General features: G+C 41.2%; 2 protein-coding genes across 5 annotated transcripts in view; one reads left to right on the top strand and one right to left on the bottom strand.

Annotated features, from left to right (window-relative positions):
* The window catches only part of scaper (S-phase cyclin A-associated protein in the ER), a 50,296-nt gene extending 38,898 nt beyond the window's left edge, over positions 1-11,398 (top strand). For 2 of the 4 annotated variants that reach the window (XM_058074777.1, XM_058074775.1), the window contains exons 26-30: positions 1,243-1,477; positions 2,530-2,679; positions 9,757-9,948; positions 10,616-10,664; positions 10,898-11,398. In XM_058074777.1, the coding sequence (XP_057930760.1) occupies positions 1,243-1,477; positions 2,530-2,679; positions 9,757-9,948; positions 10,616-10,664; positions 10,898-10,995 (724 nt within the window). In that variant the 3' untranslated portion in view covers positions 10,996-11,398. The remainder of the gene's footprint in view (positions 1-1,242; positions 1,478-2,529; positions 2,680-9,756; positions 9,949-10,615; positions 10,665-10,897) is intronic. The other 2 variants (XM_058074776.1, XM_058074778.1) reach the window with 1 other exon arrangement.
* A 725-nt stretch (positions 11,399-12,123) lies between these two features.
* On the bottom strand, positions 12,124-15,735 carry isl2a (ISL LIM homeobox 2a). The gene is made up of 6 exons (XM_058075858.1): positions 15,623-15,735; positions 15,156-15,345; positions 14,739-14,998; positions 14,191-14,477; positions 13,767-13,934; positions 12,124-12,566 (listed from the first exon to the last, which is right to left on the bottom strand). Exons 1-6 carry the CDS (start codon positions 15,678-15,680, stop codon positions 12,450-12,452), a joined length of 1,080 nt encoding a protein of 359 aa, XP_057931841.1. The 5' UTR covers positions 15,681-15,735; the 3' UTR covers positions 12,124-12,449.
* Between the last annotated feature and the right edge of the window lie 285 nt (positions 15,736-16,020).

Consider the following 16,020-nt stretch of genomic DNA (forward strand, 5'->3'; position numbering starts at 1 on the left):
AGCTTACAGCTTGGGGGGAAGCCCACCCACGTGTGCTACGGTGACCTCCACTCAAGAGAGGTTCAGTGGCGCCGCTGACAGAGGCTAAGCATACAGTCACACCAGTGGTCACCAGCGCCACTGCACTTCACTTAAAAGCAGCACTGACACTCGTAGCTGGAGTATACTTTGATGTTACGTGTTTCCAGGAATGCACTCAATGCATTTTCTTATGCTCGATATTGATATCAAATAGCATTAGTTAGTTTTTTTTTTTAGTTTTTTTTCCGTGATGACCTTTACATATTGCCAATGAACTAAATATGTGCATGTTCCATCTATAGTCTCCAAGCAAGTGTGTAGATAGCTAGACAACAAAGATTAAACAAAGTTAATTCAATTTTTGCAGATAGCAGAACACAGATATAATATACAGTACACATGGTCCAGTAAGTGACAGACCTCTGAGAAGACAATATAGTTCAACTTTGTTGAGAAAGGTGCAAGTGAAAGAATGCAGCTTTCAACTGAATTTACTACTTTTAAAACACTTTAATGGCTTCTGCACAAGTAAAGGTCATTTGAATCCTTTTGAACTGCCACCAGTACAGAAACAAACAGGCCCAGTTCTGCCATCATTCTCCGTGCGTCATGTATGAGAGTGTTCAATGGCCTTGTAGGATATTTGGCCCTTGCCAGTTGCTGTGTCTGGGGATTATAATGGCATTAGGCTGTGTTCTAGCGTAGCAGCATACTTCACACAGGGCCTGTTGGCTAACGTCAAGTATCAGCACGCACTGTGGGTTCTTTCCAGAGGTCACACACCCTCCACTTGTGTATCAGGGCTGCTGGTGTTTGTGTTAACTGTAGGTTGTCACCAAAGGCTATTGTATTAAAAGTATGGTAAAATATTACTTTCTAGATTGTCGGCATGTAAATTGATTTTAAAGACCTTTTACAATTACTTTCTTTTTTATCCCGTTTTTCTTCTTAGACCAACTCTGTGTACTTTGTATGACTGTGGCTGGAGGGGGAGTGATTGTCCTGACTTTGAAACTTGAAGTTTTGTGTTCATTAGGGGTGTCCTGATCCTTTATTGATATCAGCCTAAAGAACAATATCATATTATATTGGCTTGCATCTAAAACGACTACGACTTTAAAAAAATGACTTTTTCAGAAGTGAAACAGTTGTATCGGGACACCCCTAGACTTCAATGTTTGATTGTATCTATGACTATACATCATCCCTCTCTTCCTCCAGAGGGTCCAGTATTTTTGACAATAAGCGACAGGACCCAACCGGGTTGACGACCCTCCTGCAGTCCACAGACCTGGTGGGAGTCGTGCACACGCTGTATTCTATCCTGCTGCACAGCTTTGTACCAGAATCTTCCTCACAGAGCCAGGAACCCTACAGCCTTGGGGTCATCCAGGTGGCTTTGCAAGGCATCCGCTTCCTCAACAGTTTTGCCCTGCTTGACCTCTCCGCCTTCCAGGTATCTACATTGATTGTATATTTGGTTTCAAAATTGCTTTACAAATAAAATACTATATTGGTGTATTATTAAGCAAAAATTGGCTTTTATTTTTCTATTGTCTCGCATTCTAGAGAAAGTAGAATGCATCGTAGCCTTGGCTAACCTAATATTCATTTAAGTAGTATTAATGTGTAACAACAAAGACAACTACAAATATTTATCCTTCCTTGACTGACAAGATCTGTATACCTTATCCGATTGATGCCGGCTCCCGTCTATTAGAGGTGGAGTTTCTCTCCTCAGGACAAAAGCAACCTATGGACATAAACATAGGTGACCTCTGACCCAAGGTCTGTTGTTGGGATTGATTAGATCCGGGTGGGTCAGCGGTTAGAACGAGCGCAAGTAAGCCGGGCCGTACATTACGCAGCCCTATAGGTAACGGCGACAGCTTCACTGTGCAGACAGTGCAGTTAATTATTTATATACCTCTAAATTAGTTTACCACTGTTTCCTCTCACGCAGTCATGTTCAGGTGATTTCTAAGAACTTGAAATGATGCTGTTCCCTCACCTGTGTCACAATTTCGGCCAATCCCATTACATAACAATGCAGTTAAGACATTTGTAATGGGATGTTTGTACATATAAAGCAGCTTCCCTACTGTGACTTGTGCAGTACATTTCATTTATTTTGACTTTATGCAGTGGTTTGGGGCCTTACAAAATGTTTAGCGTCAAAGGTATTGTGTTTATAGATTTTACAACTCTAACATGCTGAAACTCTTGAGTGGAGTTGTGATGATCTTACGGTGCTCTGTCACCCTGGCATGTTTGATAAATACTGTCAGTAAACTTCTCTTCTCATCTCATTTCTCTGCTGGTTTTGGGATGTTTTATGGCATTTGGCTTACTTATGCTCTTTCTACCGAGTATGTTCCCACGAACATATACATATAAAATGTTTTATTACTTTGCATTGTTATTACATAGAGGGCTTTGTAATCTCAGACCCAGGCAATTAGTGTTAATTTACTGCGCCACACACTGACGCTGCATGCAATTTCTCAGACTGTTCTAGGAGCTGAGGGTTTGTCGCTCGCTTTCCGGCACATCGTCAGCTCACTGCTGTGGTATTGCACCCAGCATTCGGCTGAAGAACTGCTCCATGAAGTCATCATCTGTGTTGGATACTTCACCATCAATCACCCGGACAACCAGGTAAAATGAAAATTGTTGCGTTTGCTTCTAGCTATCCTGTAACACGGATGCATATACTGTATGTATAGATATACAATGACCTGCTCCAACAACATGTCCATTTACGGTTTACACATTTTAGAGAGAGAGACAAAAGTGATTGGCCTTTGCTTGCCATTTATACAGAGGTACAAGCAAAATTGTGCAATCACCCCTCTGTACATACGACATACCATTCAATATGCCAGGGAGGTCAGGACAGGATGACTGGATAATCAAAGGAGTAGAGGAGAGAACAAGAAGAGAGGAGAGGGGGGGCCTCCAAACTATGCTCGTATGAGGGAGTACAGTGTGGGACTGGAAAAAAAACTCTGCAACATAGAAACAAATAAGCACACTTAACAAAACAAGAAACCGAAGACTTGAAGGGGGAGGGGGGGTGCAGGCCGGCCAGCCATGTCAGGTGCGTGCCATCCCCCACCCCTGCCTGTCAGTGGGGGGGTGTAAAGCACTGAAGGCATGGGATGGAGAACATTACTTCTCCTCACGATGATACCATTTCTTTCATCTTATGTACCAATAAAGTAATCAACTCGGCCTGCTTATAATTATCATTTATACCTATATAGGAAATTTTCTTATCATTGGAAGAATCTATACTAGTATACTGTTATATAAAAATTATCGCCAAACCCTAGTACTATAGATGTGTTCAATGTCCTCAACGGAAAGAGTCACCAGGCACATGGCCCTCCAACTCTCTCTCTACCACCCATCCATCACAGGGATAGAACCCGAACCCTATATAGGTAATATAACCCGAACCCTAGCTTCTCGGCAAAAATATTTTGTCAATTGCGTGGGGAGACGAGTTGATTTGGAGAACAATGCGGAGAGAGGCTCTTAAATGTATGAGACAGGACAAAACGACATTCCTCGCAACATGACACAGCAGTCTGGGCACAGTGAGGAGGAACTGCCGTTGTACCTACAGATCCGATTATCAAACATCCAAAGTGAAACTAACTTCACCACGGTATGCCGCAGACATGTCTGCATGTTGGTGTTGCGTTTTCTTTTTCATGTGGCTGGCGAGAGTTGAGTGGCAAGCGGCTTTGAGTTTACCGCACCTAGCAAGTTTGTGTGTAGCCCTTCTTACAAACGTGATATGGCAACCGTATCAGCTCGTTCTCATGGCGGAAGCCGGTATTATCCGATTTGCTACCAAACCTGATCTTGAAGACCAGGTCAGGACACATTTGATTACATGACCTGCACCTGTTTAAAGATTAAACCCTTTGTGCCTTCCTGCATGTGGTCTCTGTCCCTCAAAGTAAACTCATTGTCCATCCGCAGCATACAGCCTTATATCCACTTATTGGACACTACTGAAGTGATGTGCACAAGCAGACCTTGCTGCATAATTGGCTGTCATGCATGGCCCTTCTACTGGGGCCCTGATCAGCTACAGTTGGCTGCTCTCTGATGATGTTAAACCCCACTTGAACAGACAGCAGCCTATAACCTCTGACCTCTTAGCAATTTATTGGCTGATTACTGATTCTAATTAGCCAGATTTTTCACTTGGAATTAAAGCGATCCGCTGCCACTGTAAAACACTTAGGTTTTAATGTGACCCTATCCATTTCAATTATTGTGATGTACTGAATCAGCATCAGGGAGACGATTTGCATTTCATATTGGATAATTGAATGAGAGGTGATGATTAGGTTAAGAGACAGATGAATGGTCTGCATTAACACTGAGCCATGCATGACAATATTGGGCACAAAAAAATTGTGTTGCTACTTTGGAGCAAAATTGTTAAAAGATAACTTGCATGCTCTCTGTAGGAAAGTTATGAGACATAAAAGTCATTAGAATTTTTCATAAATCATATTGTAATTTTTAGATTTTCCATAACTTTGGTCCAGTCGTGGGAACACAAATATTGAGTGTGCATGACGTCCAATATTCAGAGCAGCTTGAGCTTTTCTCCAGCTAATGTAAGCACTGGCAGAGCAAAAAAGCAACCCGACCCGAGGCCGATGTGGTCGCCGTCAATACTGATCGACTGTCAGCACACCAGCTTTTTTTTATGTGTGCTCATAAAGCTGCTCATAAAAAGCACAACTTTAAAGCATACGTCCTGATGCATCCCCTCCCCAAACCCAAACCCTGCTCAAGGGGCATAAATAATTCACTTTGTCACACAAAAAGCCAATGCAGGAGCAACATATGTACACTTGTGTGCTTTGCCTTGCTGGTGGGGGCCACTGAGCCATGTAGCCATATGTTTTATTGTAAGGTGGGTCTGTGCAGGTCTTTGCACAGTAAAGCAGGGCAAAAACAACTTATTAGGTACCTGACATGCAACACTACTTCCTCTTGTCCTATACAGACAAATGCACTTGTAATCACCCCGTCTTTTAATGCAGTGATTCATTTGTGAATCATCCACTGTGAGGATCTGTTGAATCTTTGAACTGGCGGAACTGTAATTGGGAGCTGTTGACATGTTAACCCACCTGCTTGTTTTGGATATGAATCTTAAGAAAACACTGTTTCTTGTGCATGTGGAAAATGACCACACACGTCACGTCAACACAAAGGGTTAATGTAAGTAGCATTTCTAGGATTTATGAATAAGATGACATTGTTTACCTCTACACTGGCTGTATCGCCCGGCCTGCGTATGCTTCCAAGAGGGTTTTGTAAATCCTAGCAAGTGTCTCATGGGCAACATCCCGCACATCTCCCCAGCTGAAGCTTATCTGCAGGGGTCAGCCCTCGTCTTCCCATTCTCTCAGAGGGCGTTTCCTCTGCCCTCCAGGCCCCAGCATGAGCTTTAGGTCTGTAATTCCTGCTAACCTGATGTTGAAACACTCCCTTCAGCGGCCCATTACTGCCTAGACAAGCAAACCCTTGCTGCTCGCGGGGGTAAGTGCAGCTCGTGCAGACCGTAGGGAGCCAACGGCAGGGAATGTTACACTCTGTATCACCCAGCAGAGTAAACAGAGGCAGCCAAAAGCAGACAGACACTCTCTCCGCTGACTGGCAGGAGAGCACCTGATTGTTAGCTCTGTCTGTGATTTACACCCGGCTTCAAGAGTGAATGCCGGTCCAACTCGAGTTGAAGTGAACCTTAGGACATTTTAATCCTTGCCAACCTTTTGAAAGCGGAGGTTACATATGCATTTAACACTATCGTCAGACATTCCACAGTGGGATTATCAGTAGGGAGATCTGAGATGGGAGGACAGCATCAGCTTCTTGTGATAAATAAGAGTTATTCACTTTATTGAATAAATACATGCATCTATGGGATTTTATTAGACGGCTGACAGTTACCCTCAAGTCAAGTTGAAGTGTCTACGTCTGTGTTGGTGGAATTCACTTGTCCAAAGGCAGTTTACATAGCAGCCGGCACGTGTCTGGTTAAACAGTTGTAAACAGTTATTTGGCCAACTTGGCTTTGTTTGTTGTCTTATCAGTATTACACTATACCTTACACACACGGCCCTGGTTCCTGTGAAGCTGTTAGGCTGTCCAGACACATTAGTGAATGATTATTGTCTCTTCCTTTTTTTATGACAGCTTACATTGCTAATTAGATTGCAGTGAGGAACTAAAAGCACTGTTTTTTAAGATATACCCTCACTGGCCTCAACATTAGGTACAGCTACTACATAATACAACTTTAGACAGTTTTTGCTTCCATACTTCCATACTATGTTTCCCCCTGTCAGGAGTTTATTTGTGTTCCAGACCATTAACTTTAACACACTTTGTTGTCATTGTGGACAGCGAGGAAGTTATGTCATAGAAGCGTCATAAAATGCAGCACTGTTTGAAAACGCCAGGTCTCAGAGCTTAAGAAAAAACAGAAGAGCTAAGACGTTTTGTTTTTCCATGCTCAGCGTTCCGTGCGGGCCAGATGGCTAAGTTCTGTTTTTTATGATGTCAGGAGGCTTCACTCTTGGACTCAATAGGAGAGTATATCACCACAGTTTAGATTTTAAGTGGAATCCAATTCAGGGGATGGAGGTGTTGAAATTTAGTTGACTTTTTTTTTTACCTCGGCTTTTAACCTGTTCTTATCTCAGTGTATTGTTTTAGGTCATTCTTTATCAACTCTTTATGTTATTACATTATTATACTGGACTATGATTACATTATTATACTGGACCAGTGCTATTTATAAGACAGTGGAATGTTCCTGAAAATCAACATAATTGTGTTCCAAAATCAAACTGTCACCATCATAAAACTTAAGCTCAAGGCCAATTATGCTTTTCCACTTTTCTGACCTATACATTTAGTTAGACTGCTGTATTCTTGTGTTAAATGATGCCAAAGTTTCAGATAATGAAGTTTGCACATTTGGAAGTGAGCTCGGTCAAAATGCTCGGTTTCAAAGGGCGTGGTAAAACTGCCCCTTCGTGATGTCACAGAGGGGCAGACTCCTTATATGGTTCATAATTAGGAAGCACTTTGGCCGTGTGACCAATCACAGCGGAGTGGGCAGGCCATGGGCAGTATGTACAAAACAAAGGAAATACAGCTGTAATATATGCAGATGCTGCAAAATCTAAAAAGTTTTCTTTGTGGGTTATTGTATGTAGCTGCGCTATAGGAGACCACAACTCAATACAATGGGTCGAAAAATTACAATAATAGGTCCCCTTTAAGGACATTGACTATCGAGCGTCAGTCTTGCACTTTTGCTGTTGCACTGCCTCTAATGTTGCTGCCAGTTTGTCTTTGGCCGGAATTCCAATATGCAATTTAGGAGTGAGTGAAAAGTATCACAAATAGACCAAAGCTACACATTGAAAATAAGCAGTGCCACTTCTGAAAACACCTTAAGTTTTTTTTTTAATTTCCATTAGTGGATGAATTTAAGCAGTGAGTCGCACATTCCTGCGTGAAAAACCACTTATTGCTCCAGAACTTGTTTGGCTTCTTGTCGTTTCCATGTGTGCTCATGGTGCACTTTCCTGCCCTGTTTCCATTGAATAACATGCATTTCCTTTTTCAAAAATCCTGAAGGTTCCCCCAAAAATAAATAAATAAATTTAATCGCACCACTTTTTGACACCTTTCCATGGCAGTATGATACCCAAAAGGTGGCGCTAGACCCACACAAACATACGGTATCTTCTCTCAAACGATACTTTTCTGCTAATAAAAAAAGGACAAACTGAAAAATGACAGCGTGGCTGTGATTCAGTGTTTACTGTTCCATACAGTACTGCCTGGTGGAACAGCTGATTTTTACATAAACAAGACTCCTCCCAGGTTTACTACTACAACTGTCTTATAAAATGAAGTATCAGCTGTCTTGTTGGTCATGAATACCTGATCGTGACATCTAAACTTATTGCACCGTCTTGGTGTGTGGGGGGGGCTTCTGTAAACAAGCGGCGATAACAGAGAGGCTGTTCTGTGTCTCTTTGAATGCATCCGCACAGGACAGGCCCTGAGAAGCTTCACCTAGAGCTGATAAAAGTGATGAATTATCGCTTTGTTTATGCCTCAACTCATACTGGGAGTGTACTATCAAAGAAAAAGAGTAGTTGAGTGTATTTTTAGAATCTGAGGGAATTTATAGCACTGTGACCCCCTTTGCTTTTCATTGGCCCCTATTGTAAAGTGACACAGCATTTTGTTCCTCCGGCTTGGATTTACCCTACTGTACTCAAGTGTAGTGTAGTGTGAGGCGTACTATATTAGAATCGCCAGGCGTCACAAGCTCACACACCATTCCGAGTCGTGGTGTCAAAACAACTACACACAGCAACGCAATAGGCAGAAAACCAGACAAGACACTACAAACATGTAATGCAGATTACTACACTGGAACTGTGGCCTTTGGCTTAACTTTCACCTTTGTACCTTCATTCATATTTGTGTCTGCTTGCGAACTGCTAGCACTCCGTGTAGCCCCTGCCTCCACAAAGAGGCTTAACAGTGGAAAGGATGTTCACTCTCTCTTGTGTTCATTTCATATTGAGCCAATGCACACAGACACGTGCAAGACACATGCAGACACGACAAGAGTGAACCCTCTTGTCATCCAGCCTGTGTACCACAGAAAGATGGAGCGGACGCGCATACACTTATGTCAATTTATCATTGAGGGCTCATAATTACCTGTTTTTGTAATCATTTGATTCATCAATATATCCATTATCGTGACAGGCCTACGTCCAAGTCTTCCACTTGATAACATGGAATATTTAGTACACAGAAAGATGCTACACAGAATTTTTTACTTTTGTGAAATAAACAGAAGAGTGCCTGTAATATGGCGAGTTCCTGGGAACTAAAGTGGTCTTCTCCACCATCACAATTCAACTCCACCATCACAATTGAACAGCCTCATAATTCTTTTCATCACACACTTTGTCAGTCTCTCTCATCGTCGCTCTTCGTCACTGTCCCGAGCCGTTTAGCTTGCTCTAAAGCTGTTGTTAGTGGATGGTTGGCGGACTGAGTCCAAACAGAAGCATTAGTAATTCTACACGTATAATCAAACCTACTTAAGATGTGTCAGAGATCTCTGCATTACACTTGAAAATGTAATAGTAATTAGCTTAATAATAGTAATAATTAGCTTCCACTTCACTCGTCCACGTCACTACTTCCTAAAGCTGCACGCTAAGCATGGTTAATGTAGTTTTTACACGGTAGATGTGGTTTTAATACCACTGGACAAGGTGGGGTGATTGACAGGTTGTGATGGAAAAGCAGCATGTCAGCGGAGGGGATCATCGAATCATCTGCTCATTTCTTCAAGTTCCTCTATCGAGCCCCCTCCCTCTCCAAAGCTTGCTCTGTGGGGTCAACCTGTGTACAAAGGTGAAGTGTGAGGACATTTCCCCTTCTCGTGCTCTCAGTAGTTCTTGCAAAGGAAGAGCAAACCTTGTCATTTTTGTGTTTCATAACCTGTAATTGTGCAAGTGGGAGACTGAAGCCCACCTTCACATCGCCCCCTAATGACTGTTTGCATGTTGTTTTAGTGGCAGATTGGTGATTTACAAGTTGCAGCAGTGCTGACCGGGGTGCCCTCCCATGTGTACGTGTGTGTTCCAGGTGATAGTGCAGTCTGGACGTCAGCCCAGTGTGCTGCAGAAACTGTGTCAGTTGCCATTCCAGTATTTCAGCCACCCACGCCTCATCCGCGTGCTCTTTCCCTCGCTCATCTCAGCGTGCTACAACAACGCTCCCAACAAGGTCATCGTGCAGCAAGAGATGAGTTGCGTGCTGCTGGCCACCTTCATCCAGGTAGAAAACAACTCATAACCTTGAACACCAATCCAAACACCATAAACCAAATAAATGAGAGGGTCTGCATCCTGCATGATTTACAACACTTCACATGAGCTCTGGTCAATGTGTAACTGGCAGGTTTGCTTCTTTTTTCTTTTTTTTTAACAAAGACGAATGGCTTCCTTGGCTGCCACTGGTTCAACTCCGAGTAAACATCTAGTCTCCTTTATCTTCCTCTGACAACAACTCGGCCAAGCAGCACTGTTTGCATAGCGATTAGCCTCCATTGACAGGGAGACAAGCTATTGTCATTTCTTTCAAACAAAGTCATAATGCATGTCGTCTTGCCCCCACTGGCTGCCCTCATTGTTGAGCTAACCCCCAGGAGCATTCCTTCTTCAAGAGGGAATCCCTGGTGCTGGGAATACACCAAAAGTATTGGGACAGCAGACTGTTACATCTACACAGTGAAGGAAGTGAAAATCTGACCCCTTATTTTACAGCGATAACACTGCTGGGACATTTATGAGATGACAGATGTTGGATCTGAGAGAGGCTGGATCACAATATTCTCTTTGATTGGCTTCTTCCGTACAAAACTCCTCCTAACGTGTCTTTATGGAACTTGGTTTATGCACAATATGTTATTTATTAACTTCTGTTTTTTTGCTTTAATTTACAGGATTGCGCTGGAAGTGAGAAAGATTCTGACACTAAAGCAAAGCAAAGCAGTAAGTCTAATTTTTTAATTGCTTTTGATTATATTTTCTATTTATAGCCGATTTGTATTTGATTATATTTATTTTTACTTATTTACTATTTTCACATTTGTAGGTATTTGACATACTTTGGCTTGTATTTTTAATTGTAGTACACTCAGGTTTAGTCAGGTGAAGCTATATGTGTCTCCTGCATGCACACACACATGAAGTGTATTATACTGTATCTCCCAATTCCCTTGCAGCACTCCAGCAGCTGGATTACTGCGAGTTGCCCAACCGCTTCCCTAGAGACCAGTGGGACTCTGCTCTGCAGTTTTTCCTCAAGAAGCAGGACGAGTGATGGCACATTAATAAAACTGGCCTGACATTATTTGCTGTATTAAACTCTTATTCCATTCAAAAATGTTATAATGTTAAAGGCTTATTCCAAGTTGGTGCACCTGCCAGGAAAGCAGTCTATGAGCAATTTGCACAAATGACTAAGTTTGTATATTAGAGCGCAACAAGACGGTTGTTTCTGTTCTGGAAACGTTAATTTATTACGTAATTTGTATTGGTCATGCGTGTGTTTTTGTAGCTGCCATATTTATCATTCTTTCTCAAGACGGCAAAACATGTATAGTTGATCATATTACGATTTACAGTTAACATACACACTAAAATATTTGGTAGTACATTTTCTATTGATATAAATGTACTGTACATAATAAACGTTTTTGTTCTTGCCAGCTTTTATTGTCACTTTTTTGTACCATTGTATATTTGTCATTTGGTTTATTTCATGTTATTTGTTTTGGATGTCATTTTAATTTAAATACCACTGTGTTCTATTTAAATACAGTGCAGCTGTGTATGGATGTCTTCATCGGTTCTTCATTTAAAAGTACTTTAATTTTGACATCTCTCAAGTTCCAGCTTTATAATGAAAATGTATAGCTACTTTTAGTTGCATTGCAGGCAACGCTGTTAAGGTGAGCTTAACAGACTTAGGTCCTTCAATGAGTGTCCATTTCCTCCACTGATAAAAAAGTGGATCCTCCCCAACAAATTGTTGAGGTGTCGTGTGTCAGGTCCGGCTTGACCCGCTTGCTCCCTCTTTGTCCAGCGGCTATTTGCTGTCCAGCATTCCTACTGGAAGGAAAATAAACTCAGGACACGGCAGGATGCACCCGCTGGCGGGAAGGAGTGCTCCTTCGCACACATGCGCACATACACCCCTAAACGTATCTCTGTGCGGCCTTGGCAGTTGATGCCAGATCCGATAAGCGACTGCTTTTTGCCTCCCCTCCATATATGTCTAGACTTGTAGACATGTATAAAAAATATACACATAATATATAATTTTACAAAAGTTGAAGTCAACATGTTTGTTAATGTCTATTCAGACATGCACGTTCCCTTTTCGTGGATCTTTATTTGATAAAAGGACCAATTTCCATGCATTTATGAATGGATTCTATAGCCGTCATTTTATTGGTAAGGTTGTCGTGTGTGTCCTTATAATAAATAATATAATAGCAGTAATAAGTTATTTTCCAGGGTCGTGTGTCTGCTTACATTTAAAAGAGTCGATAGTAACGTCATGCACATCCACGCAGTGGACCATCTTCTTCCATTTGAAGATGGTTTAACGTCCTCATATTCGAATCCCCACAATGTCCACTTCAGAGCAAAAAAAAAAAAAAAAGTAGGAATCGCTCAGTATTCTTCCTCCGTAGTGTAAATCCATCATCATCATCGTCGTGTGTTGTTGATTGTGTCTTGAGTATTATTATTTGGCGCCACGTGACCTCATCACGTGTCCACTGGACTGGGAACCATGCTGTTTGGTGTGTCCGGTAATTGCGACGATAGAGAAGTGACGTCACTGGCGGAAGAGTTCCCCAAAGATCCCGATTCCGAAAAAGACATCTAAAGGGAACATACAGGAATTTTTTTCCCACATAAATAATATCAAAGGTGATACATATATTAACATTTCTGAAGTGAATCAACCAAATAGATGGCAATGTAAAGGTATAACCACCATTTTTAATCATTTCTCTTCAAGAAACCAATTCAAATCATCACATTATGTGTTATATTTAAAATTATACCAACGAGGGACTAAAACTGCATTTTATTAGCATAATATGTGAGTAATTCCTTAATAGTAAATACCATGAAACCCCTTGTTTAACCTCAGTTGAATTTACCTCAAACTCAAACGTGGTGGTGGATAATGGTAAAATAAATGAGTACATATCTACATACATTGCCTATATTTTCTCTCATGCAGCTAGGGCACAGTCAGAATATTATTAGAAATAGAAATGTTTCTAATATTTTGTCAATTATAGCCAAATAAAGTATGAGAAATATTACAAACACCTCCTCGTATGATGTTGTGACGCATATGTTATGTATATGTTAAAAAATGTGAAACTGAATGTTATTAGATTGTGCATAATTATTACAGTAGAAATAAGAGGGTTGGGGTTGATGAAGATGAAATAAGTTAACATTAAAATGAAATAATTGTAATTTCAAATTCCAGATTTCGAATATTTGTGTACTTTAGCAGTACAAATCAACACAAGTTACAGTACAGTAAGGTTCACAAATATTTGGACAGTGAATTTAATCATGGACACAAAATATATATCATTTTTGCAATCCTGAATGAACTTTTTTAAATGCAAATGTTACATTAGTTCACCTTTATTACATTTGTAGTGTAATAATTGTGCTTATCAATCACCTCCAGTTTAAGCAACATTTGATTGACACTGCCAGATAGTTATATTATATCTCTTATTTTCCTATATGCTACTAGAATTGCACTGCAATTCAAAATATTAGAAGCATTTATATTTGTAATTGCAGTATGTTTATTATTGTGGTTGTAGTGGTGTACTCATACACAGAGGGGTTGCTAATATTTTGGCTGTACATAACATTAAAACAACTCTCAGTATAGTCAACTATAACCAAAATAATAAATGAATAATTATGTGACAGTGTAATTCAAAACTGAGTAATATTATTTTGAGGAAAAAGTATATATTTTTCAAGCATTTTTTGGATCTCCTTAGACTATGTTTTGCATTATTTTCTAATATTGATGCTTACCAATTGTTGGAAGACAGGCTGGTCTAGGTCACTCTGCAGGGCAAAGTCGCTCAGGGTCTTCCAGGGTGGTTGGTAAGTTTGCACCTCCACCGGGTTGCCCTGCACGGTGGTATCATGCCGGATGGGACTACCGGCAACTAAAGGTGTCCCTGTGAGGCCCTGGAGGTTCTATATAGAACGTAAAAAAACATGCATTATCAAGATATAGTGTACATTATTATAATACTTTTTTTAATATTATGTCGTTTATATGCGAGGATAATTAATTACATGACGATAATCGCTGTTAGAGTGTATGAATTCATATTTTGTTCAATATTTTCCAGTCCACATTTCGTTGAAACAAAAGCAAAATGAAGCCACCATGTTGTTCAATTGAAAATTGTCCATTTGTAAATAAACTTAAAACTTATTTTCAACTCACAGTCTTGTCGTTGTGCTGCTGCTGCTGCAGCTGCTTCATCAGAATGGACTTCTTCTTGTCTTTACAGCGTTTGTTCTGGAACCAGACCCGGATCACCCTGGGGCTGAGGCCAGTCATCTCCACCAGCTGCTCCTTCATCAGAGCGTCGGGCCTCGGGTTGGCGTTGTAGCACGTCCGTAAGGTGTGGAGCTGCTTCTCATTGAGAACCGTCCGGACTCGGGTGGTCTTCTCTGTTTGCTTGTGGATGTGGTTCCGGTGATGTGGTGGATGCCGAACTGAGACGGGGTCTGAGGGACCAAACAATGAAATGACATGGTATCCCAAATATGATATATTTATCTATTCATATAAAATAGATCCCTCACCCCAATGAAGTTCAGTTTTATTTATATGAGCTGTTATAAGCAAGCAAACGCACGTTATTTTCACTATCAGTGAAAATTATATACACCAAAATATATTATGTAATTTCCCATCAACAATTAAATAAGCATTAAAATAGACACATCGTTAATTTGGATATTATTAATAATAATAACAATGTGTACCTGAGATGTGCAGAGGTCTGGGGTGGAGGCTCCCGGGACTGAGTGGACTCCCTGCGGAGCTCCTGTCCAGCAACAAGGCATGATCGGCCCGACACAACAGCTCGTCTTCCCGCACCGTGAACTCATCACCGGGCAGAAGGTGTCGGCTGCACACGGAGCACCGGAAACACTCCATGTGATACACACTTTCCTTGGCTCTCATCACCAGATCGCTGCTACAGAAGCCCGTGTTGCATTTTGCACATTTTATACCAAATAACCTTAAAAAGGAGCGAGAACAGCCAACATCTGCATTAGTTTTACGCTTTTTAGGCAGACTTCCGATGCCATAAAAACAGGCAAAGTTTTGCCAAAGATATGTATTATTTATGAGAATGTCATCACTTAAGAAGATGCATAAATGACGTCACGTCCTACCTTGTGTAATCTCTTTTACAGTAAGTCTTTCCGTCCCGGACGAAGCAAGTGCAGGTCTCGTCGAGGTACTGGCTGCACTCTGCACACTTGAGGCAGGCTGCATGCCACTCCAGGTCCGGGGACACCCTCATGATGTACTGGTCGTGTATCTGACTTCCACAGCCCACGCACATTGCAATTCCTGATTTCTCTGCATGAAAGGTGATATATTCATTAATACCAAGCACTGTGCTCTCTTTCAATGGAGGAAATGTGGCATGAAGGCTGTGGAATTATTCTAATTAATTATGTGGTTAAACAGTGCCAAAATAAAGTGTTACATGACGCACTTTAGCCAGGCACATTTTTTGCAGATTCTTTATTACAGGTGAGTTTTCAGGTTATTTAGCAAAGACAAAAAATACAAAATAAAAATCAGACACCATCAAATTCAGGGCACAAATAATATAATAAAATGTAGGCCTTACTTTTGGAATGATCCCCCATATCATCCAAGAAAGAGGCATCAAGGAGGAAATCCACCATGCAGGAGAAAGGCAGGGAGGAGAGCGTCTTGTCCCCTGGCTGGATGCTTCAACTTGTGCGAGAGGAGGGGACAAAACAAAGCTTACCCCAACCAGTGACGTATGCAAACCTTGGACCTCTCTGGGTCCACACACACACATACACACACACACAGAGGGTGTCACTAAGTACACCCCCCACAACTCCATGCTCTGTTGTGATGAGAACTTTGTTTTTTGTCAACATTTACAGCTTATCACCATTTTATTTTCTAGTAAGTCATTTTTCTGTTATTCATTGCATCCCATACGCCCCCACCATATTTTTGTATTCATGTTTTGCTGATATTAGATTTTAAACC

Source organism: Doryrhamphus excisus, chromosome 6 (genome assembly GCF_030265055.1).
Source record: "Doryrhamphus excisus isolate RoL2022-K1 chromosome 6, RoL_Dexc_1.0, whole genome shotgun sequence".
In the NCBI taxonomy this organism is placed as follows: domain Eukaryota; kingdom Metazoa; phylum Chordata; class Actinopteri; order Syngnathiformes; family Syngnathidae; genus Doryrhamphus; species Doryrhamphus excisus.

Coding starts and splice junctions, on each gene's coding strand:
- isl2a (XM_058075858.1), bottom strand. CDS start 15,680: ATGGTGGATTTCCTCCTTGATGCCTCTTTCTTGGATGATATGGGGGAT. Junction 14,999..15,155: donor TGTAAAAGAGATTACACAAG/GTAGGACGTGAC, acceptor CTCCTTTTTAAG/GTTATTTGGTATAAAATGTG. Junction 14,478..14,738: donor CAGACCTCTGCACATCTCAG/GTACACATTGTT, acceptor TTGGTCCCTCAG/ACCCCGTCTCAGTTCGGCAT.